This window comes from Montipora foliosa, chromosome 9 (genome assembly GCF_036669935.1).
Source record: "Montipora foliosa isolate CH-2021 chromosome 9, ASM3666993v2, whole genome shotgun sequence".
Lineage (NCBI taxonomy): Eukaryota > Metazoa > Cnidaria > Anthozoa > Scleractinia > Acroporidae > Montipora > Montipora foliosa.
The window spans coordinates 31,123,182-31,148,181 of NC_090877.1; the positions used below are offsets into that span (position 1 = coordinate 31,123,182).

Genomic DNA, 25,000 nt, shown 5'->3' on the forward strand with positions numbered 1-25,000 from the left:
ATGCCTTGATGTTCTCCTCCTTGTAATAACGCGTTTGGTAAACTCATCTTTGACCTATGATCATTTTCCTGACGTCTGGAAGGAGGCGCTTGTCACACTGCTGTTGAAGTCTACTAATGGATGTACTAATGGAAGTCTACTAATGGATGTTTCTGTTATATGAAAACTCTTTTAAAGGATCGGGTATTACATGCGGTATGCTGTTGTACAAAGGGATTGCGGGCTTGGGAAGCGCTCTTAAGAAACATGCGCAGTTTGTTACTTTTTAGTTGTTCCCGCTGGCCAAAATCATGCGGGCTCTGACCAGTGACCGGCTCGTGTAGGAAAATGGCGGATCGGTCGGATAAATGTGGAGATTCTGAACATGTTTCGGATAGCAGCATAAGCAGTGAAACTTCTCGATCTTCCTCGTTTTCCTCCGAGGCCAGCAACGACTATTCAAAGCGAGCTAAAAGGAGGAAGAAACGGAAACATGTTGAAGATTGGTGGGATTCTCCCGAAACATGTGCTCATCATCCGTCGTGGAAGACATCACTCAGTAAATTAAAAGTAATTGGTAACAGCCAAAGGTTCCATCCATTTGCGATCCGTACCGGTCTACCACGTCACGAGCATCACCAATCCTGTTGTGGGAGTGATTTATTTGTGCACACTTTCCGCCGAATACACAGTACAAGCGATATGCCGCACAATTGAGAGTGCAGATATAATCCAACCAAATGATTGTCTTTTTTTTTTCTGCTGATAACGTAATCGTGGTCACAGACTTTCCATCTGTGGAGGCCATGATTGGGAAAGTCAAGGTTATGGTAATTGAAGATGCCACATCAAGATAGGAATTCAGTCTCGACAGTGCAAGTGAGGCATACTACTGTACGAGATCAATTTTTTAGAGCAATCAGTGACTTTGGCTCTCGGAATAAAGGATGATCCTGGGCAAAATGATGGCCCCAGCGAGTCTGCAAAGCTGTGCTACCCGGCTGGTTTGACTGCAATAGGTGCATGTCTTTACATTGCTGAGCACCCATCGGAAATCCAAGGAGCCATCAGAATGGCTGATTCGATTTCAGTCCACGTGGCGAGAAATCGCCGAGGGAATGGGATTGGTGTCAAAACGAGTTAGGTCCTCTGATTCACATTATGCTGCTAAGGTCCGAGAGAGAACGTTGGTTTCCTCACTGCCAGAACTGAGAGCAGCAGCGGAAAGGTTGAAAAGTCTTATCACAGATACTAGGCAGTACACAGAGGCTGTTTCGCTTGACATTGGTCTTGTGTCGATAGCTTCCCGAACAGCTGAAGGCTTTTACAAGACTCTTATCAATGGTGCAGATTATCTGTGCGATTACTTCGTTCATATTGGGGAGGACGATCGTCTTGACCTAGTGAACGTGAAAACAAGGGAACAATCCAACCTTCTTGGAATTTTCCAAGCGAGTGGCAACTGTAGCATTTCACTTTATTTTTCCAGTGGTCACATCAGGAGCAGATCACAGCCAAAGTGTTAGTGTCAAAAGAACGAGGGATAAAGTAGCTTCCACGTACACATACACAACCGAAGATCATAACAATGACAACAACTCATCACAGGCAATGTGGGCGATGTTCCAACAACACCACGAGCATAGTTTCTCCACTGGAGAACTGAGGAAGATCAAAATAAACACTCAAGAAGGAAAGGAAGACGAGGCCTTGACGGTTGTAAGGCAGATTTACGTGAGTATGTGGAGAAACTTGAAAACAATGGAACTGTAAGTGCCGAACAAAAGGCAAATTTGAGAGCCACTGACATGGCTACAAAGTCTAGACCGATGAAATCTCTGAGAAATTTCCAGAAGAGGAAATACGGAACCCCACCGACCATTATTGGTCAACACGCATCAAGACGTGAAATAGGCCTTGCACCGATGCGAGATTGCAGTCATTGCATTTTCGTCAGTAATGCAGAGCAACCGGAAAGTGAAAATTATTATTCAGATGACGGTCCTAATGATGGTGCTTCATGTGCGACTGATTTGGTCTTTGAAATTGGAGAAGTCCTTGTATTTCGTGGAACTGATGGGTAACGCTTTAACCTTCTAAAGATTACCGAAAATTTATCAAGGGCGAGTATTGGATCACGATCTAAATTGCGGGGAGATTTTCTGGCTGAAACTTTGCGAGATGATGAGAACATTTTCTATACCGTAGACCCCAACTGGACAGGTGCTTCAATGGCATACGTACATATCCTGAGGCACAGCGATGACAATGTGATAGATAACTGTATGCTTGGATGAAACTCTAACAATCACGGAAACCACGTAAAAGATTTCATTGGAGACATACAATGAAATTCAAGAAGGAAAGTGAACTGAGGCAGCAGGAACTCGAACTTCCTGCAGAAGAGAAGAGACAACAGCGACTCTTTCAAGAACACCTGCTTACACAACAGCAGCAAGCTCAGCAGCAACAACACACGATGAATCTTGCCATGCTTAATGCTCTTGGCGAGCTTCTCCAAAAAACTAAAAATTCTTGAACTTGATTTTTCATGTTACAACGAAAAATGAGGTAACCAGTTGACTGAAAGCCTGTTTTAATATGCAAGTTATTTATACATGCCTGTTGTTGATTCAAGTTAAATTCTTGCATTAAACTGAACAACTGCTCTTTTAACATTTTTACCATTTTATTGATAACAATTACTGAGCAACCCGAGCTTTATTCAATATTTTCAATTTTTCATAGACAGTTATTAAAATAATGCCTGAAAAACATCTATACTGTTTCTTAATTATAATTGTCAATGCTTTTGGCAATATTGGAAAAATATGTGGATAACTGGTGGATCCCTGATGTTGTTGCCTGGTCTCTTTCAAAGAACGTCTTTGAAAGAGACTAGGCAACAATAAACTGAGTAATCCTTCAAAGTTGAAAATATTCCTGAGGAGTGGGTTGTTGAACATCAAAGTATGAACCTGTAGAGGAACCATAAGACATGTGATTGCATTTCGCAAGAGGGCACAGACAGCATACATCTTGCCAACAGGACTCAGTCTAACTAAGTTCTTTTTAAAGTCTAAAAAGGCGAAATATGATGTAATGTCGCCAAAAACCCATTCCACGGCGGTCCTCACTGTACTCACGATTGTTCATCGTTGCTTAATCGTGCTCCCTAGTACGGCACTTGAAGGTGTACCCTCATAGGTTAGGCAAGGTCACCGTAGATACAAAGAGGCTGATTTGGCGGAGAGTACGAGTACTGTTCAAGTGCCTCCAGGTGACCGGACATTCGCAGTATTCCTGCATCGTGTCTTACGTCTTCTGTGAAAAACAACGATAACGATGTAAACAATACTTTATATAGATCCTTCAAGAAAAACAACAATTGCACAATTCTCAAAGTATATTCCAAACTCAATTCTAGAAAAAACGAACTTACCTACAAGACCATACAGGTTTGCAATTATACCATTAGGTGAAACAACTGATTGGAACTTAATCGCGTGCACTCTCTTGTGCCTGTTATACATCACCCGTTGGTTTTCTCTCGGCCGGCTGATTGGCCTTACCGTTCCGTCCACAAAACCCCAGCAATTATCCAGAGCTGCTCCTTTTTGGTGAATAGCATTAGCAAACTCTTCAAGGTATTGAGGCTGCAGCCACGGTTGGTTTAAGTCCCGTAATAGGTGCCCATTATTTTGGAAAACACGCTCAGTCACTTCCGATAAAATAAGGCTGAGCTCAGGCACTGATCGCCCAAACCGCGGAACTAAGTCACTCAAACGACAAGGATACTCAAATCGTTTGAGCAGGGTACACAAGCCTTCCAATCCAGAAGTTGTAGTTCCATTGCAACAAGTGAACATCTCAGGTAAACTGAACGCCTATGCCAGACGTGGAAGCTCAGACTCAGACAAATCGATCCTATCCTATTTCCAGTACGGGAAACAAGGATTCTTATTGTTTGTTCGTTCTAAAATTGCCTGCAATTCTACTTCATCGATCATGTGGTTTACGAAAAGAGGAACTGAAGCTTCCTGCATTGACCTTTCGCTCAACATTCAGCCGGGAAAAGCCACTTCGTTGCCTGTTGTTGCAAATTGACAATCTAAAGTTTCATTTGATGCTGACGCGCGGCTTCATGCAATAATCTAGTGCCAATCTCCCACGTCCTAATTTCGTAGTCTTAGTGGTAGTGGTAGTCGGATCTAAAGAGTCTTCTGTTAAAAACCTGGTGAACAACCAAGTTCCACCAGGTCTGTTACAGAGGGGTGTAACAAGCCAAGTCAACCAAAAGCTGTAAGGGGGCTTTTTATAGTACCTTATCGTGTTTGAAGTCTGTTTAAAGAGGTGTTTTCGTTAACTATAAGAATTTCCTCTATTGGGAATCCTTAGCTGAAATTTTAATGGCCCGAGCATATTAAAAGACAAAATCTTCCTTTGAGAAAGGTCTTTTGTCACGAAATCGCCTTGTGTCGCAAGCTCGTTTAACTACACTTTTCCCGAGATCGTGTGAAGAAAATAGTACTAGTTTACTGATTATGGCCAAGCGCTCGTTTCAGTGATTAGGCCCTTTTAACAGTTTAGATTTCAGGTTACGGTTCGGTTAACTACACTTTTCACGAGATCGTGTGAACAAAATAGCACTCGTTTCGCGGCCAGCTTCTAACATGACCTTCCATTTTGGATTGATTACCTTCCGCGTACCGCGTACTGCGTAGCCAGCTTCTAACATACCAATCCATCTATAATTGATTAGGGTGCTTAAGCACGCGCGTTTTTGAGACGCGGACGTCAACCGGAAGTGAGATGTTTTCCCTTTTAATTTGTCTTCACACACCCACATTTACATTGCTAAGTACCATTTCTCCATTAGAAATGGTTACTTTAAAAATCTGGGAAACACCACTATCCTGGCACGCGAAATGCTCTCTTCCGGTTGCCGTCCGCGTCTCAAAAACGCGCGTGCTTAAGCTCCCTATTATCTGCCGCGTACCGCGTAGCCAGCTTCTAACATAGCCTTTTTTCTTTAATTGATTATTTTCCACGTAACGAGAAACCATTGGTTGTCAGCAACGCAGTCGAAGTGGCAGGGTATTCTTCAGTTACTCGGTCTGGATAGTGTTTCCATATAATCGTCCCGATCGCGTGAACATGCTCGAACCAGCTGAGCTATGAAGCCACTGTCGTTAGAAGCTAGTCATTTGAAATTGCGACCATAACTGCAAGGATCATAGCTTTATTTGATTCGATATCCGCAGTTCAGTGATTCATTTCATATATCATTTTGTTCATTGATTCATTCCTCACGGGAAAATTAGAACCACAAATGACTAGCTCCCAACGTCAGTGGCTTCAAATCTCAGTTGGTTAGAGCGTCGCAACGGTATCGTAAGGTCACGGGTTCTAACCCCTTTGAAGTTCTGAATTGTTCAGGCTTCTCTACGCAATTGCTAAAATTGCGACCATAACTGCTAGGATGATAGCTTTACTTAAGAATTGTAGTGGTAGTAGTAGTGCAACACATAGATAATAATCTCTCCGAAATTTAAGAGCTGGGGTCTGTCAAGAGTTTTACGAACTTCCTCGTGCTCCCACATTTGACAGCATGGCGAAAGATTCTCTTTGACGTCCAATAAAGAAATTTGTTCCCTGTATGTCTGCCAGTGACAATATTTCCTATTCTTAGCGTCTTAAAATGGAATGCGTGCACTTACCTAAAGGTAAAAGGAGAATGGTTAAAGCCAAGATCTTCTCCAGGTATGACAAATTAGCCATGGCTGATTTGATATGAAAAAATTCACCTTGAATGAAAAAAAAGTATTTCTTTCAGATGGTTTGCAATTGAGTACAGTATAGTAAAACTAAAGAAACACCTCATACGCAGACAACAAAATGATCTAATCTTACAATCAGCGAGCAGTCAGTACACAATCAGCGGCCAAGCGTTAACTTCCACAATTGCTTTTGTCTTTACCTCTGATCGGCTGAAAAAGTGGCGCGAGATGTTCAACCAAAGACATGCTATACTAATATTAAACGATTCCGAATTAGTTTCGACATTCAATTGAACACCAATCTACGTCTGACGTCAAGTTTGACCGAAAGTTTGCCGCGTTTAAGCACGATCTCGAAGAGAAAGAAGCGGCCACTCAATCGCAACTTAAGAAGTTAAAAACGGAATCCAAGTTTTCCAACTCTTTCAATTTCAAGGGAAACAAAGTCCAATACGAGTTAAACATCTTTTTCACGACTTAGTGGACGGGGCCGTTAAGAACATCGATTTCCGAGCTGGAATCGGTAAAGGTGCTTATTGCTAATTATAAACGAAACAATCTTATTCGTTTTGAGGATAAGAGGCAAGGGGGTTGGATAGCCTTAGAGGAATATGAGTTGAATGAGCTTGCAGAGAATTCAGAGGACGAGAAGAAGCTCCGTTCAGACGAAAGAGGAGCGTTGGTCAAGACCCGCGACCACAAGCGTACAAATTCGTCTACCCGCGACCAAGCTTTACCAGTACCCGTCAGCCATCAAGTGAAGTTTCTTCTGCTGCGGTTTTTAATACTCTTGCTACTTATCAGCAGCTTTTTCGTGGGCAGTCCCTTTGGGATCGTTGACCTCAATCTTCAAACAAGTGCTTCAGCTGCCGTCAGAGAGGTCACTAGGAAAGTTCATTCTCCTGCCCCAGCCGCCTCAGAGGAAACGTTGCAACCCGTCCAAACAGCAAGGTTACCAACTGATGACAAATAAAGAGCCGCATTACAGAGATTGGGACAAGATGAGTATAACTTAGCGAATTTAATTACATGTTTGAATGATTTTGACAAAGTATTAGTCGTACTTGTCGGAAACTTTGCTGATGCGTTTGTCTCATCTAGCGATGTGATAAGCCTTGAATATCAGGAGGGGATGCTTATTGTTAAGGTTAAAGGTAATCTCAAGCGTAATATTTTTGGGAGCGTATGGGTGCTTCCCGTTTTGTTTACGATACTATCGTAGAGGGGTGTAACATCCATTTATTTATACCACGCCCGCAGCGAAGTTTGGCAGTAATCGGTCTGCCATTCAACATAGTGAATTTGTGGAGCAAGCTATTTCTTATTTTCTTATCTCAGGCTCGGTGGTCGAGGGTGGGTGTGCCCCTACTGTGGTTAACTCACTATCAGTTTCAATTCAGGCCAATGGTAAGAAAAGGCTCATATTGGATATCCCAATCAATTTATCAGAAAATCCTAGGGTAAATTTGGGGACGCCAGAACCATGCTTTTTTCTTTTGTCGATGGTTCTTAGAATTGGCTTTTTTTCCTTTGATATAAAACCTGGTTATCATGATATCGACATTTTCCCGCCAGACCAAGTGTTTTTTTAGGCTTTTCCTGGTTCAAGGGTGGGGTTATCCGTTTTTATAAATTCACCGTGTTGCGATTCGGCATTTCCACCGGCCGTTATATTTGTACTAAAGTTTTGAGGCCGTTAGTGCGTTATTGGCGCCTCAAGGCTATAAGAATCGTTGTGTATTTGGATGATGGCCTAGGTGTGTGTCATAGATTTTCTGACTGTTATTCCCAGTCTATGACTGTAAAATCGGATTGTCCCAAGCGGGATTTGCGGCCAATGGTGTAAAAAGCATTTGGGGCCCAGTCCCGAGAATATGGTTGGGCTGTCAATGGGATCTGAAGAATAACTTGTTGTCCATTCCGATGTACTCCTTCAAAGTAGTTTACCGGCCAGGCAATTGGCCTCTGTCACCGGAAGTGTTATTTCTCGTATACTTGTTTTTGGCAATGTGTGTAAGATGATGATGACAGGGCTCTCGAACGTAGGCAAGGGTGGGAATCTTGTGTTGATTTGGACCCATGCGCGCGCAAAGAGTTAGAGTTCTGGCCCCAGTTCCTCAAACGATGGATAGCGCTATCCGCCGGATAAATCACTATCCACTGGATAACTCAATTGGTTTTGCTAGTGTTTATCCGCTGGATAGTGATTTATCCGGTGGATAGCGCTATCCATCGATTTAACAACTGGGGCCTGGAAAGATAACGCTTGTAATCTGAATTCTAGGTCGTTTCTCAATTCTGTTCGTAAGCCATCTCGCATTGTCGCACTGGTTGTGCTGCTTTTATTGCAACTGATGATACGCCAGTCTCTACGTGGAGAGAGCTTCACTGCGTCTGTTTTACTCTGAAAGGTTTTGCACCCCTGCTCTCCTGCTGCGACGTTAAGTGGTTTACTGATAACTTTTTGGTCAGCGGGTGAGCGCCCGGAGAGACTCAGGGATAATGGACTTAAACAATGTTTTTGATTGGTCGCTTGCATAACAATGGCAGTCTGACAGGAATATCTAAAACTAGTTTCAGTGCTGTTTGTTTTTTCTACCTCAGAAATATATATAAATCACCGCCAAAAATAAGAAGACGACGGGGTTTGAATTATGTCTAATACCGCACGGGAATTTTCCCACGTTGCTAAAAACTGATGACTTTTTCTGTTGCAAAAGTAGGTAGCTCGGGAACATTACAATGTACATCAGTCTCTTAGGAGAAATCCGTGGAAGAAGGTCTTGTCGAACCCATTCAGAATTGCGGAAACATAAATTTGCAGTATAAGAGGACATTGATGTCGTTTCCAAAAAAAATGGTCGATCGTGTTGCTTGAAAGATGGGATGCATGCTGAAACACTAAAAATACACTTACCGAAAGTGTCAGAAATTTCATCTTCACTCGCTCCTGTTTTTTATGGCGTGTAAGGCTAACCGTTTTGTTGCTCGACCTTTCAACCCGCCAATTCTACTGCTTACTGTTTTCTCTTTTCTGTTTCCGTTTAAATTCAAGAATAAGCAATAAGACCGGAACTTACGCCTTCGATTGGCCCGGTGAAACATGTTGGCTTGTGCCACCTGTTTCACTAGTTAATAGAGTCATCCTCCATGTTTGTTTGTGTCTTTGCCGGTGAATTCTCGTAGTTCCTTATTGGCCGTCAGCCTTTTTCCGGCCCTTTTTTGGTGGGATGTGGGGATCTCTTCAAATTATTTGTTGCTGATTTTCTCTATCAGGAGAATGGTAAGGATGTTTATTGTCATGGGGGAAACATAAGTTCCCTTTTCGGATCAGAGAATTTTAGTACCCAGTGTTTTTCTGTTGCTCGATGGAGCTGTACAGGAACCTTTATCGGTTTTTTAGGAGTTGTCTGCCGCTCTACACAGTTTAAGGGCGGAGGTGCTTCCGCGGCGGCTACATTTTATAAACGTTTTAGTGTGATTAGAGTATAAATTTTGTGTAGTTTTACAAAGCGCAAGAATTGACACACAGCATCGAGTTCAACCCTTTCTTAATCAGTTATACTAAAGTCAAAATGTATCGGTTGAATAACTTCATTGGACGGTAAGGTTTCCCACCTGTTAAACCTTGTCAAGGTTAAACTACAGCGCTCGTCTAATTTTTCATGTTGTCGAAATACATTCGGAGGCAAGGTTTAATTTAAAGAATAAATTCGAAGACAAAAGAAAGCGAAAATCAAGGATAAAAGACCAAAACACTAAAGATTTCAAATTTCTCAGTCCAATATGCACTTCACGTCTTAAGAAAGACAAAGTCAAATCCCACGACAAATTGGTAGAAATCGAGATACATGTACTTGACTGTTTCCACATGGCTCGGCAAGCATTTTGATAATGTATAAGCTTGTGAACATTTGTCATTGCAAGCTTAAAGACAGCAAAACTTTGTTTTCTCATACAATATTCCCTGAAATACCAAAAGAAACTGATTGGCTTCAGCGAATACAAGCCACAAAACATAAATCGATGAAATTGTATCTTACTCACCGTTTTCCAGTTGCGCCCACTAAGGCAATAAACGAAAGTTCCTCTTTTACCGGTACTACTGTAAAAAAAATACTCCACGAGATTTAGCATAGAAATCCACAGCGAACAAGACGGTAAAAACACTCAACTGGACTGGAATAAAAGAGAAGGTAAAAAGAATGAATTTTTGTGTAATGCCATTACGAGCTAGTTCAAATGACGTAATGACACTGAAAAGAACCATCTTACCGTAAATTAACTTTTATGGACTTGCTGACTTTTACCGACCAGCAGAGCGACACCAAATCAAACGACTTTAAAAAGTATTTTAGACGGCATCGAAGAAGCAGGATATCTTGACCAGCCACAGCTGCTCGAAAGGTAGAGCGCTACAAGTCAATGACTAGAAGAAAACTCAATTTATTGATGGCGCTCATCCGTTTGACGTGGACCGAAGGTGGTTGTCAAACAAGCTCAGCCTCAATGAAAACTTCTACTTTGAATGGCCAATATTTAATTTATTTCGGTTTCATTTGGCAAAAAATGAAAAAGAACCATCAGTGACGTAATATTCTGAAAACAAACAAATGTTTGAGACGATTCAAAAAGTAATTATTGCAAATTACTGGGAACAAACGAGGACCCTTTCGGTATTCCACATGGTGCTTGTTTTGTATCTCGAATTCCATTATTTATCAAAACAAATGGTTGTGGATTGGTCATATAGGTTTGCTAGATCACAAAATCCAATCATTCTGAAAAAGTTACGCACTTAAACACTCCTCAAGTCAAGGTGGCGTGGGTATTTTATAGCGGAGCTCGCGCGCGGAGCACTATGGATAACAAAATATGGTACTCCCATTTGGTTTTGGTTACCGTACGCACATCCACGCATCCGTGTATCCCAATGTGATCAGTATGACGTGACCATATCGCGGGCTAAAGTTTAGAGAATCAATTCTTGCATACTTGTCTCCAGCTAGTTTACAGCGCAGATCTTTGAAATTGGACATCCATCTTATGGCTAAGGTGGCTTCCTAGAGTATTTGCAAATACCCTCACTACAAGGCACGAGTTACAAAAGGAAGCCTAGTTAATTTTTCTTTACGTTTTTCTTGTAGAGATTTACCAGTATAGGTATGATAACGCCAAATAACAATAACAATAATAATAGGTACCAGTACCGATATGATAACGCTTATTTTTTGGGTGTCAATTTGTGGTCGTTACCTTGGCAACAACTCATCTAATGGCAGGCAGATATATTCCTATTCTTGGCCTAAATTTCTTACTTAATATTTGTACTTTCCTTCGATGATTTTTTTTATTCTTTGCCACATTACGGAAATGATATTGCCTGAGATTTCAAACAGAATAGTTGCAATTGAACTCGGTGGGTGAAAATGATAGGAAATGCTTCGTTTTCTAGAGCCCAGCAAGAAGTTTGTAAATAAAATGGAATTCATATTCAAACTGGCGGGCTTTTCGCGGGTATACTAGCTACTGTAGGTAGCCACTCAAATCTCGTCCCAGGTTCTTTCGGACAAATTTACGATGTTTTTCGCCTCTTTTCCGTCTATATATGAATTCATGTCGGTAAAAACTAGACAGGTTTCTATTCACGAATTCATATCAGACGGGAAACTCGTCAGACGAAAATCCCTTCATGATGAGTTTTCCGTTCTCCAGTGTGAAAACGGCTGATGAATGCATCTAGCTAGCCAGGAGGGCAAATACGGCGAGTTCGAGAAACACCGTCAAGAGATCCTTAAATCAATGGAGACAGAGAAGTTTAAGGAGAAGATGCACGACTTAGACCGGAGCATGGATCCACAATGTCACATGTTTAAGTTTGCCAAGGAATATATGATACATTGATACATTGATGTTCCTTCGTGCAACTAGAGAAGGAAACTGGAAACTTCATCATAAATTGCTAAAGGCCTTGTATAAGTATTTCTTCACGCATGATCGACTTAACTATGCACGAATGGCACCGCTGTACTTGGCACAAATTGAACTTCTCGAATCAACTAATCCCGACATACATGAAGAATTCATGAGAGGAAATTTCTGCGTAAACAAGAATGACATACCTTTTTGCGCCATAGGTCTAGACCATGCAATTAAACATGTAAACAAGACCATGAAGATTCAAGCTGGCGTCAAGAGTTTGACCCAGCAACCAGCCGCTATAGCAAAATGGTTTCTTACTGCTCCAGAATTGAAGGCTGTTATTTCCCGTTACGAGGAGAATGTGCAGAAGGTGAAAGCAGCATTTAAAGCAAATGATCCATTTGTTAACGAGGAAAATGAACTGATCAATATAATCACAAAGGCTGTTATACCAGTAATTCTAAAAGAAGCATTTCTTAAGCGTGATGAAATTGGTCAGGACCTTTTCAATAACTTTGTAAAAGAAAGGATCGTTGAACGTAAACTAAGTGTTTGGATTCCAATGAAGAAAGCAAACCTTCACACTTGGTAGACCACAAGAGAAAAAAGAAGAGTAAAACAGCATCTGGTGTTGTTGCTGTAAAGGACGACAGGGCTTTGTTTGCACACTTTTTATCTCAAGGAGAGCATCAGTGAATTCGAGTTGGCTGCATTTCCCAGAGCGCTGTTCAATGATGATGGTGACCTTTGCCATTGCGCTGGCAAGAGTAAACTGATGAACTTCCTGGAGGGTTTGCTCCCCGACCAATGTCCTGACCAGGACTAAGAGCAGCGCCAGCATGCAGGAAGGAGCGTTGTTATCATTGATGGTATGGCAGTCGTTCAGTCAATAGGAAAGCCAACATGGGGTCACAATGGCCATGATCTCGCCAGTCATTTTCTTGAGATCATCAACAGTAGGTCCAAGGAATGTGATGAGGTCCATGTCGTTTTTGATCGTTATGACATTCCAAATTCTCTCAAGCAGGGAATTTGCCAATTTCGTCAAAGTTGCAACAGGCCTCTGATGTACCAGTCATCAAAAGGAATAGTTGGCCGTGTACTTTGCATCTCATATCCTCGAGTGTAAGAGCGACTCGCAAAAGACCTCTGTGGTAACCTTGAAGAATTAATGCATGCTTCTACATGCCACCGATGCTGCAGAGAGGGGAACAGCATCCCTCTGTATCCAGAGTCCCGATACGGATGTATTGGTACTGGCCTTATGGAAGTATACAAGTCTCTGCAAAGAAACTTCCGTAGTAGCTGGCACAGGAGCCAAGCGTCGATCTCATCCACTGGGTCCGCTGTACATCGCTGTAGGAGGTAGTGTTGTAGTGGCATTACCAGAATTTCACACATTCAATGGTTGTGATCAAACGGATACCATATGTGGCAAGTCTAAAATTGCCTTTTGGAGTGCCTTAAAGAGAGCCGATGAACAAGTTTTGGAAGCATTTGCAAGGCTTGAAAGCTCTGCGCACGTTGAAGATTACGTGTCTAGGATGCATGTGCCAGCTGTACCTGAACTGCGTTGGTTTTTGTTCAGCAAGGAGCAATACGCAGATGTGAAGTTGCCACCAACGAAGGCTGATGATTAAACGAGCCAACTACGTTGCTTTAGTGTGGAAGGAATGTGGTTCTCCATACCCAGATCTTCCTGTACCAACATCTCATGGATGGAGTCAAGATGGTGAACGACTGCAGGCTATCCTGGCACTGGTGAAGTGCGGTCGTAGAGGAGGTTGCGCCATTTTGAGCTGTTGATGCAGAAAGCACAGCTTGAAATGTACGGACACGTGCGGTTCCTATGAGTCAAATTGTGAAAACAGAAATCCTGAAGAAGTCACTGTTCAAACCGTAGACAGTGATGATGAGGATCTTGTTTTACAGACTGTGCCCCGGACAATGAGGGGCACAGAGAGAAAACGCCCTAAAGCGCTGCGATTTAAGATATGGGCTTGTGTCTTTAGAAGCTGCGTTTTTCCTGATCTAAGGCCGGCTACAGTAAGGTCTAAAAGGTCTAATAATTCCTGAAGATAAACAGGTGCCATATCATTCACCAATTTATATACCTATAAAAAGATCTTACATTCTACGTGCTGCTCAACCAGCAACCAATGGAGCTCTATTAGTACTGGCGATATGCGATCAAGCTTCCTAGGTAACTAGCCTAGTGGCAGAGTTCAGCAAGTGTTGCAGGCGCTGGATCTTATATTTGGGAAGGCCAAAAAAGAGTGTTGCAATTAATTATCTAACTTAGAAGTCACAAAAGCATGCACCAAAGTCTTACCAATTTCCATACTACAAAACCTTTGTAATTCTCGAAATTAATCTAATTGAGTGAAAAGCAGATTTACATATTAGCCCAACCTGTTTATTGAAACTAAGGCTGGACTCAAAATGACTCCAACGTTCGTTGCATGATCATTGGTGGGCTTGAAGTTAACGCTAGTTACTTGTAGACACTCCAGGGAGGAAGCAGGCCGATGGTTAAGGTGGAGGACTGGGATCTTCGCTTTGTCATCACTAATTAACTGCAAGTCGTTATGCAGCATCCAGGCATTAGGGACCTTAAGCAAGGACGACCACGACGGCTACGAGAACATTGTCTGAAGATATTATTTTCCGTTACTGTAATAATTTTGTGATTACTCCAAGTCGCGCGGCATGGAAAATGCGAGTCCACATTCCAAGAATAAAATTGGTGAGAACGATGTGGATGTTAAGAGAGAAAATTGAAAAGCCATCGTCAGGTGCTCTCGTCCTCCACACAACCTCAAATTTGATCATTTCACGTCGTTGTCAAGACGAGAACGGCAAAGAAATGTATCAAAATGTAAAACGCACGTGCAGGGCGTGCAGAAGCATTGTTTTTGCTAATTAAACCTTAATTAAACCTATTGTTATTTGGCGTTCTCCTAGCCGGCGTCGTCGTCCTTGCTTAAGCTCCCTATTGACACTTTTGATGTGGGCCTCCAGCTTGAGTTTGAGTTTGAGTTTGTGTGTCGTCAACATATTGATGGAAGGAGACTTTAAGATAATGCATTATGTCCCCAGGCGGCGCTGTGCACATTGTACACAGTAGTGGTCCAAGCACGGAACCCTGAGGAATCAAGCAAGTCAATAGACAACTGGTTGATCGTTCTAATTCCAATGGATACAAACTGTTTTCTTTCTGCTAGGTACGATGTGAACCACCGAAAAGCCGCACATTGTGTACCAAAGCAGTTTCGCAGCCTGTGGAGAAGGACTTGACTATGTACAGTATCAAACGCTGCCGACAGGTGGAGCATCAACAGGACCACACTCTTGCCATCATCAACTGATGGTTTGTATGACGTCACGGTGGCCATGTTGGATGGAAGGAACAATAACCTGTCTCTGCGCTGGGAACTAAACTTTAGTATAATGCAAATTCTGCGAAAATAAATTGTATTGTATTGCCATCCAACTTGGGCGCTGTGCCACATAGGTACAAACCTAGAGTAGAGCGCAAGACGTCATTTTGCTCCCTTAATTAAGCAGAATCTGTGCTGTGATCTACTTTATCGGCCGACTGTAAAGACTCGAGCAGCCTGTTCTCGCTCAAATGACTGGTAACTTGGGCAGCTGCCACTCTTTTGTATAACTTAGATGAAAACATAAGATTGGATGTTGGCCTATAGAGTGTTTTCACGTGACGTCACGGCAGCCATGTTGGTGTCCCCAACTAATCCTCCGGAAATTGAGCTCAAACGTTTTCTTTTGTTTCGGTGGAAAAACAAGGTTACTGATCACGTGAGTGAAAACATTCTGTAGTTCAAAAGTAACTCATAGTCCAGGGACGACTGTTTCAGCAGAGGATCCAACAAAGCCTCTTTCATATATCTGGGTACCATTCCCTGAGTTAATGAAAGGTTCACAATCCTGGTTAAACCTGGAAACAAAGTATTCAAACAATGCTTCAGCACTACAACAGGGAGACATGATTTCCCTTGGTATCCCGAATAATGTCTGACATCTCCAGAACAGTGGCAGGTTGAAATTTGTCCAAAATAGCTATAGTCTTATTTGGTGCCCCTCACTGAATATAGATATCTTATCAGTGAAAAAATCGGCGGAAGCGTCCGAAAGCTGAAGAAAGTCATCCCAGCTAGGAAGCTTTTTCTCTGTTTTCACATGAATCAACCTGTTCACAACTCCAAACAGCTACCGCGCACCGCTGGCTCAGTCGGTTGAGCTCCGGGCTGTCACGCGGGAGGTCGTGAGTTCAACTCCGGCCGGACCAACACTCAGGGTCTTTAAATTACTGAGGAGAAAGTGCTGCCTTTGTAATTTCATCTGCAAATGCATGATATGGTTAGACTCTCTAATCTTCTCGGATAAGAACGATAAGCCGGAGGTCCCGTCTCACAACCCTTCAACGTTCATAATCCTGTGGGACGTAAAAGAACCCGCACACTTGTCGCAAAGAGTAGGGCATGTAGTTCCCGGTGTTGTGGTCTGTCTTCTGTGGTGTATCATGGTTGGGAGGGTAAAATGCTCGTAGAGGGCCGTAAGTCAGAAAACTGTAACAGGTAATTACGTCTCCCTCTTTAAATAAAGATAAATTAAACAAACAAACAGACAGTCAGCGAATGTGAGACAATGGTTAACATATATCAAATACAAGGTGTTACAAATGAACCCACTGGGAACTCGGAAACATCCGAGCCCCAGATGGGATTGGAACCCACGACCCTCCGTGATCTAGTACGGATGCTCTAACCACTGAGCTACTGGAGACTCTATGGTGAGCAAGGGTGAGATGTGGGTATTGACTCGAGCTGCATCAGTTAACAATGGTGTGCATTTAAGGTTTAGCTGTCTCGTCTCGGTTAGTCAAGCCCAAAGTTGTCTCGCCTACCAGGGTTATCCTATCTGCCGAGGCGAGACAAATCGCCTCCCCGAGTTGTCTTGCTCTCCTCATGTAAACGGTTGATAGAATCTCTAAACAAATGAGTGGAAAAATGTCTAGCCCAGGGTAACTTGGAAGGGGGGAAGGGGTGACTTAATGGTGATGACAATCCTGAGTTATACCGATCCACAAAAACAGTCACATCACCGCTGTCTCTTCGGTCACTAATGATGAAATTGTGATGTCAGCTCCCATCTCTCACACATAAATGGATTTCAGTTTGCCACAATAAAGTTTTTTTCTTCTCCAACGGAACCTTGCAAAGCGAGGGAGTACATGACACAGCAAAATGGTCTGACACTGCAGGATCATATACACACAAATTACTGGCAATGTTCTCATTGGTTACATGGCCATCGTGCTGCATTTGAGAGTGAGAGACCTACACTAGTAAGTAAGTAAGTAACTTTACTTCAACTCGGGTTGATGAGGCTGATTAGGCCCCTAGCAAATACATGCTAATAAGCCGAGAAAACTATGGACACGGCAAACAGAAGTTAGCCTTACGGGGGTGGGGGTTAAAAGGGGTAAAGGCGGCGGTGGGAAAAGACTAAAATAAAATGAGCCATATCCGGGTCCCTTTTTTACCCCTTACGCCGGAAAGAAGACAGACCTTGGAAACATTGGTCGGTGTTGAGAGCTTGTGTTTGCAAAATTTCTACTTTATGTATCAAACTCACCATTTTTCGCGTTCATATTTGCGTGGAAATTGTCAAACGAGCAATTGATGACTGAAGGCGAATTTGGCAATGACGGCTTATTGACCGCTACTCAGTGTGGTTCTAAGGCAGTAGAAAAAGCTTTTGACAGAGCGGTTGACCTTGATTTCTACCAAACGGGTTCTGAGGCTGAAGAAAGCGGCAACTGAAACTGAAATTAACCAGCCATGGTCTGCGGGAAGGTGGAGATAAGCAGACATGCTATAAGCATGCAGTAGAAAGAAGCTAGCAACGGAAGAAGTAAGGATAATCATCACATCTTCACAACTAACTAAATGGACGACAGTCAATTAGAGCGATGAATTCGAGATCTTCAAATGACCGTCAGGTTCTTAGGTTGGAAGCACCTAAACGTCCTTTGAATGGTGCTGAGAGAAAGAATTCAAGTGTAATGAAGCACCCGTTTAAAACGGTGGTGACCCAGGCCATACCAAATTAGAATTAAAAAGGTGAGCTTTCATGATTGATGAGGTAACTTTGTATACATTATACCATCTTTGAACTGTCATTTATTGAGTTCAAAACCTTAACAGGCTTAGGATTTGTTTGCCCTCTCCCAGTCCGTTCAATTCTACGTCGACATCAACATTTTAATTGAGTTATGCTCTGTTTTACATCGAGGCTTAGGTATAAAGCAACGAAACGTTAAATAAAAGAAAGTCCCACAAATACAACCTTCTATTACAGACAAGAAAGTTCTTCTAATTGGGCGTGCCATCAAAACGAAATGTGCCAAAAAATGACATCATTAAAATAAGGGGCTATAAGAGAGCCCAAGATTCAAACGCCATATGGAACTTGGGAAGTTCCGTGGTTACACTCCGCACAGATACCATAATCTTGTAGAAACAGATTAACACCGAGAACGTCCTCCTTGCGTGTAAGTTCCTCTTGTAAGCAATAACAGAAATAACGTTAAGGACGGTGCCTACTATTGTTATTGCGCATACGTTCTGCGCATCTCGAGATACTTGGATTTCATATGGATGGCGCTTATTAATACAGGGATATTTTTGCGCGGTTCAAAACTATGCGGAGAAAGCAGAGCTTAGCAAGTGCTCTTGGTATCCAAAAAGACAATTGGGGGTATCCATGCATTTTTCAGAGATAATGAAGCTTCAATTTGAAAAAGAATGCCATACATTGCTTTTTATTTTAAACCTTTTTACAAATATTGTTGATTAATTACCTTCGAAAAATGCGTGGTTACCCCCAATTTCCTTTTGGGATTTCAGTAACACTTGCTAAAATCTGCTTTTCCCGCATATTCAGTAAACCACACAAAAATACCTTTGAATTAGTAGGTACCGTCCTTAAAGGGCCGTTTTTTCCATTTTCAACAAAAATACATCTCTGTTAATTTACTGTGTGCCATTTTTTGACGACACTTCTTTCCAACGCAGAGAAAGTCATGAGTTCGGAGAGCTGTGGCCGATAAAAACAATCAAAAGGTCATGAAGTTGGAGGGTTTCATCGTAATCACACGTTGTCAGTTTCAGTTTTTTCACCTGAAGAATGGCTCCGCAAATGCTTGGCCAAATAACAAGACTGTCTAAAATGTTTATGACAAAAGTGGCATTGGAAAGGTCTCTCGCCTGTGTGAGTCCGAATGTGAATCTTAAGATGGCTTGACTGACCGAATCTCTTTGGACAATGTGGACACTGAAAAGGCTTCTCACCGGTATGGGTCCGCATATGTGTGCTAAGAGCTGATGAGTGAGAAAAGCCCTTGCTGCAAAAGCCACAATGAAAGGGCTTTTCTCCGTTGTGAACTCGCACATGTAAAGTCAAGTGACTTGACTGTCCAAATGTCTTAGGACACTGTGGACACTTGTAAGGCTTTTCACCAGTGTGAACGCGCATATGCGTGGTTAAGTGGCTCGATTGGTTGAAGGACTTGTTACAAAGTGAACACGTAAACGGCTTTTCTCCCGTGTGAATCCGGAGGTGGATTCTCAGAGAAGTAGAAGATGCATATTCCTTCGAGCAAACAGGGCATTTGAGGGGATCTATTTCCGGATGGCTACGAAGATGTGAAGCAAGTTTATTCGGACAAGAAAACTTCTCCTGGCACCACGGACACTGCAGTATGCGATGTTCCTGCTGCGTATTACTGCCATCGCACACAATGTTCACTATCTCCGTGTTTTTCCACGCAGCGCCTAAGGGAAATTGGATACATGTATGTAAGCAAAAATGATTGTGTCCATCTATTACAGTAACTTTTAATGAAGACCAGTTCTCTCAACGAGAAAATGGAACTCCTGGCATGTGAGCAGCTATTTTCGTCTCCATGCGACTGAAAACAAATAGGGATTCTTGGACTTTTTTTAATGCATAGCATAGTACTATGTTTCAGCAAAAAAAAATACGATAATAGGTTTTCAGTTGACGAGTTCTTTAGTCGATTTGAAGCTGCGTGTCTCGTTGACCTGCCATTTACTTAGAGCAAACTCGTGGTATTGTCACCTCAGATTTCGTACTGGTCTGAATCAAGAGGCAACTATCAATATATAGGCATGTAAACATATAGACGGCCACGACAAATCTTAGGGGAGGAAAATGACATAAAACATTTATTGTTTGATCCTATTCCTATTTTTTGCTATTTTTTGATCCCATTGGTTTTCCACGAATAAAACTGTCCAGCCACAGAAAAATACTTTCACAGTGAATCTTACTATTTTTGCTTGATGTTGGTTGTGAAGAGGACATGAGACGTCTGTTATCATGGTCAACACATTGAATAGTAGCGCTTTCCTGAAAGAAAAAATAACACCAATTCTTCCAAGTTCTTCCGAAGCATATAGCATTACAATGACAGATGTAACATTCGAAAGTACAATGCTAAAATCTCAAACACTACTTGAAAACAAAACTGCCACTCTTAAACTCCATTATGGTCAGAAATGTGGGCAATCGCAAAAAGAAATAAGAAAACCATGCTAAGGACATTCCAAGAAAAGAAAGAAGAAAAACTGAGAAACATCTCAATTACATTTCTCTCTCTCTCTCTCTCTCTCACTTGATTTGTTAATTTGGACGTGTTCTGTCTTCCTTTTCAAAGATTTAGCTTTTTCTCCTTTGCTTGGTTTGTGAACCCCCCCCCCGCCCCCTTCCTCCTTGAGAAAGGAGCGTTTTCATATTCCCATAAGTTTTGCATCTTCCCTGCAATCCTGGACTTACATGTATCTCCTAACAATGAGGTGTCTTCCTACCAAATTTTTCATGATACCGTCATTAATATTACAATTACTTTTACTGTTAGTCGTTTTCTAAAAGATATATCTTATGAGTAAGACATCGATGTAAGGTGCAAGTCGTACAATCAAGTATTGAATGTCGTATAGTATACATGCCAGAGGGATCAACAAGTGACAATTCATTAAAAGAGGGGCAATAACAAACATAACATAAAATAAAAACTGAGAAAAGTAAGGCTTGGATATCACAACTAATCATTACTTAATCTGGAACTCTCACATTGACAATGTTGTGGCCAAGGCAAACAAGATTGTGGGATTAATGAAAAGGACTTGTAGAGGACTTGATGATTCAAAGATACTAAAGGGCAAGTTCTATTGTCCCTTGGTAAGATCTATTTTCGGAATGATGCTAAGTGGTATGGTCCCCTCATACAAAGAGGAACATAGAAAAGCTGGACAATCGTTAAGCCACATTTAATGTCATTAGAAAACAGGAGAGTAGTAAATGATATTACTTGCTTCACAGGCATAATTTGCCAAATGACATCTGTAGTGAAACTAATGTTAACTCTTTTAGACAAGTGTAAGGTTTTTTTCTCAATGAAATAGTTTGGGGTTGGTGTAGGGACAGGGGGTCAATTCAATTTAAAAATTAAACGAAACTTACTTGTAAGTTGAAGTTTGATGTAGATTCTACCGATTCATAGTCAAAAACAGAAGAGTCACGTGAGATTGCGCGAGTGAGCTACACTGTAGATCAGTATTTACCGGTGAATGAGCACAGGATAGTAGGGAGGGTAAAATAGACCTCTTTAGCTTGTACATCTTTTCCCATTTCAGACCACGTGATGTTACTCTAGGGAAAACTTTCTTTCAAACGTTGTCCTATGCACGTGAATATGTACGCATAACTTATGAAAAAACAAAAGGAAAATTCCCTTGAGAACATCACGTGGTCTGAAATGGGAAAACAACGCGTACAAGCTAAAGAGGTCTATTAAAACTATTTCCCTCAATGTATATGCAAAGAGAATACCAGGGTGGGCATGTGATGCCTCTGTTCCTGACTATGAATCGGTAGAATCTACATCAAACTTCAACTTACCGGTAAGTCTCGTGTAATTTTTAAATTCTACCTCATCATAGTCTACGTCACAAAGGAATCACGTGAGATTTTGAAGCCATGTAGTCATAAATAAACATGGCAACAACCAATTTATTGTAAACACTGTATTTATAACAAAAGAATGCCAAGAACCTTCATACTGAGTGGGCTTCTAAGAGAAGTGAACCATAATTTCCAGGGTTGGTTTGATTTTCTTTGTGGTAAAACTTAGAAAACGTTTCACAGGTAGACCATCCAGCAGATGCCAGAATAGCTTCTATAGGAACACCGGCCTTGTCTGCAGCACTGGTGGAGGCTGCTCTAGAGCTGTGTGCAGTGAATTTTGAAGTATCTATACCTGCCTCCTTCAGGACATATCTAATCCAATGTGAAATGGTGTCCTTGCTAACAGGTTTAAAAGGTTTTTGAAAACTCAACTGACTGACTACGGTTTATGACAACTCTATGAATGCTGATCTTTGCAATATATGCCTTCAAATGACGAATGATGCACAAACTGGGCTCCTGATCAAATGCTTTAAGTTCAATCGGTTTAAGGTGTTTCCCAGGTCTAGACTGCTTCTGGAGACTTGTGAGGTGGAAAGTGAACTGCTGATCTGACATGTCCACATGGTTAGTGCCTAAACAATGAATTGTTTGTGTTTTATGTCCGCTTAACAGTGCCAGCAACATGACCACTTTATGTGTAAGTTTCTTTAGAGAAATGTTCTCAATAGAAGGGTAGGAAAGGAGATTGTCAAACACTTGATTGACATCCCAAATGACTGAGTAACGTGGTAACGAGGCTTTCTGTTCAAAAACACCCTTGAGAAAACGCTTTGCGAAAAAGGGTGTGCCCTGAAAGTTACAGAGTCGTTAACAACAATTATGGCTGAGATGGCTGATCTTGCTGTGTTAACTGCACTATAGCCGATACCTGAACTGACCAGTTCTGCAAGAAAGTTAATGCCTTGAGCTACAGATTGAAGCTGAACCTGGACTAATCCCTTTGGAGTTGCAGTAGCTTTCCCACTTTATAACATAGGTGTGATATTACTTTTTGGTTCCATCTCTCCAAGCATGCAGGATGATGTCTAAAGCTGCTTGTGAAAGGCCGCTTGCATACAACTGTCTCCTGACAAGTGGCAAACGAGAAGTCATCTTTTCATCACATTCACTGGGGTTGACATCTAGCATCATGACTTCATTACAAAATTAATGTCAGCTGTTAAATTTAGTGATTTCACATTCTGTTTTTTTAAGAAGAAATCTTCAAATTTCATGCATGGTACAAATGAAGCACAATTTTTAACAACTTAAAAGTTATTACTCAGTGTCATTTAGAAATGTTTCTGTAGTAAATAGTAATTGCCCAAACCCCCTACTGTATTTATGTACAAGTGAAAATGAACATGTGCATGACTGACCAATAAGATAATGATGCAAACTTGCTCCTGCAAATTATAAGAATCAAGCAAATGTACATGTAATAATGCAGCCTGGAGGTGGGAGGGGGGTACTCCCACAAAAATTGGGTGGGGATGTGCAGCCCACTTCTTGAAACCCTTACCTTATTTCAGACCAAAATGTACATGTACGATTTTCCCTACCCTATTTCAGACCTGACCAAAAATTTGACGCCCTATTTCAGACCTATTTTAGCTGCTACACGGGTGCCGTAACAATTTGCAATTCAAGACTTGAGTGCACCCATAGTCAGACCATATATTACCCCCCATTTCAGACCAAAATGATCAAAATCAATACCCTATTTCAGACCAAAACGGCTAAAAAACCATACCCTTTGAAGCTGCACATACCTATATACAGTAGGACATATAAGGGAGTACCCCCTCCCCCTGCCCCACCCCCGGGTAATGGAGCCTCAAGTAGTGAACTTAGGAATGTCAACAATTATTTTGACTAATTTGTGAATTTTTATCAATTCAAATTTTAATTGTCTATTGTAGGCACTTACACATTCTGTAACCTGTAAACAACTAGTTCTGTCATCTTTATGGAATGGAATGCCTTTTGTAAATTGCAAAGCATGCTGTGGAGTCTCTTGCACTGCAATATCCTTCTTGTGGTGTTCTCCACACGTTGATGTCTCTGTAGTTTTAACTTGTTTGACATGAACATCAAATTCACAGGAGTTTGGAGTGCCCTCCTGAAGACAACAAAATTAATGAAAGGAAGACCCTGGCATTAGAATGTATTTCAAACTACAATGCATTTAAGTCTGCAATGACAGTGAAACATGGATTGATTTGCACTTAACATTTACAATAGTACATTACCTGAGATCTTAAATCATTTAATATTTTAATATTTTGATTATAATGATAATTATAGCATTTAAAAATGCTATAGTCGTAGTGCTATCTCAATGGGGACATCGCTTTGATCTTTGAACAGATCACCCAATAAAAGCAAATTGTCATTGTATGCATTGAACTTAACAACAAGTACACCACAGAGTCAACAAGTAAACCATAAACAAGGTAGATAAGCCCCATCCTGAGTTTAAAAGCTTACAGTTTGGAAAAAAAACCCAAAACACTCTCAGACTGATAAAATTCAAATCCGAGGTACTTCATTTTGTCAAAGTATTAGCTTAAAGTAAAGACTCACAGTGCAACCTAAGTTCCGATCTCTAAATTTGCAGTCGAAGTAAGACTCAAATACACATTTTCAATCTCCATATTGTATATAAAGAGTATGTAAACTTCTTTGGAAACAAGACTGCCTTTCCTGGTGAACCTGAAAGTTTGAAAGCTACAAGTATTTAAGTCTACTTGTTGTTAGGCATTTTCAAAGGAGAAAGAACACTGATGACAACATGAAAATTGTTTTGTCTGCAATATTATCAATCATATGTTAAGAAATTATATAACCTTCAGAATAGGCGTGTTTTGATTACTGCTCATAAAAAGTGATTTCGTTGAAATGGCCACCACATTGGAAGCACGACAAGGAGAGCATTGGGACTGCTGGAGGAGGACCTTCCCAACTCTATTTTTTCAAACCCAGTGTCCTCTCTCCTGAAATCATTTTTAGCTTGCCCCAGCACTCTTTCAGTTTTTTTTGGCCAAGATGACGCCATAGATTAACTCAAAGAATTATTAATTTCTTTTGTCCCAAATACACATGCTTTGCAGGCTAATAATTATAAGAATGCTACTATTTATCTCATTACTGGGTTGCCATATGGCAATCCAGTCGAAAAACAAGTAGCATTGTTCCGTTTTTTTTTCTTTGTCATAAATTGGAATATTGCGCTATAGGGTCTTTCCTGTCACTCCCCTGCT

At 41.4% G+C, this 25,000-nt stretch overlaps 2 protein-coding genes and 1 pseudogene across 6 annotated transcripts in view; all 3 read right to left on the bottom strand.

Annotated features, from left to right (window-relative positions):
* LOC137970076 (cochlin-like) overlaps positions 1 to 10,273 on the bottom strand; it is a 17,985-nt gene extending 7,712 nt beyond the window's left edge. The window contains exons 1-3 of one of the 2 annotated variants that reach the window (XM_068816546.1): positions 10,035 to 10,273; positions 9,807 to 9,938; positions 5,700 to 5,786 (exon numbers count right to left, since the gene is read on the bottom strand). In XM_068816546.1, the coding sequence (XP_068672647.1) occupies positions 5,700 to 5,760 (61 nt within the window). In that variant the 5' untranslated portion in view covers positions 5,761 to 5,786; positions 9,807 to 9,938; positions 10,035 to 10,273. Of the gene's footprint in view, positions 1 to 5,699; positions 5,787 to 8,676; positions 8,815 to 9,806; positions 9,939 to 10,034 lie in introns of those variants that run through there. The other variant, XM_068816547.1, reaches the window with a different exon arrangement.
* Positions 2,905 to 4,717, bottom strand: LOC137970428 (uncharacterized; annotated as a pseudogene).
* A 7,681-nt stretch (positions 10,274 to 17,954) lies between the features above and the next one.
* Positions 17,955 to 25,000, bottom strand: part of LOC137970738 (zinc finger protein 239-like) — a 17,897-nt gene continuing 10,851 nt past the window's right edge. For all 4 annotated transcript variants that reach the window (XM_068817292.1, XM_068817293.1, XM_068817290.1 and 1 more), the window contains 3 exons: positions 23,668 to 23,859; positions 20,060 to 20,138; positions 17,955 to 19,540 (listed from right to left, as the gene is read on the bottom strand). In XM_068817292.1, coding sequence (XP_068673393.1) covers positions 18,858 to 19,540; positions 20,060 to 20,138; positions 23,668 to 23,859 — 954 coding nt within the window. In that variant the 3' untranslated portion in view covers positions 17,955 to 18,857. The remainder of the gene's footprint in view (positions 19,541 to 20,059; positions 20,139 to 23,667; positions 23,860 to 25,000) is intronic.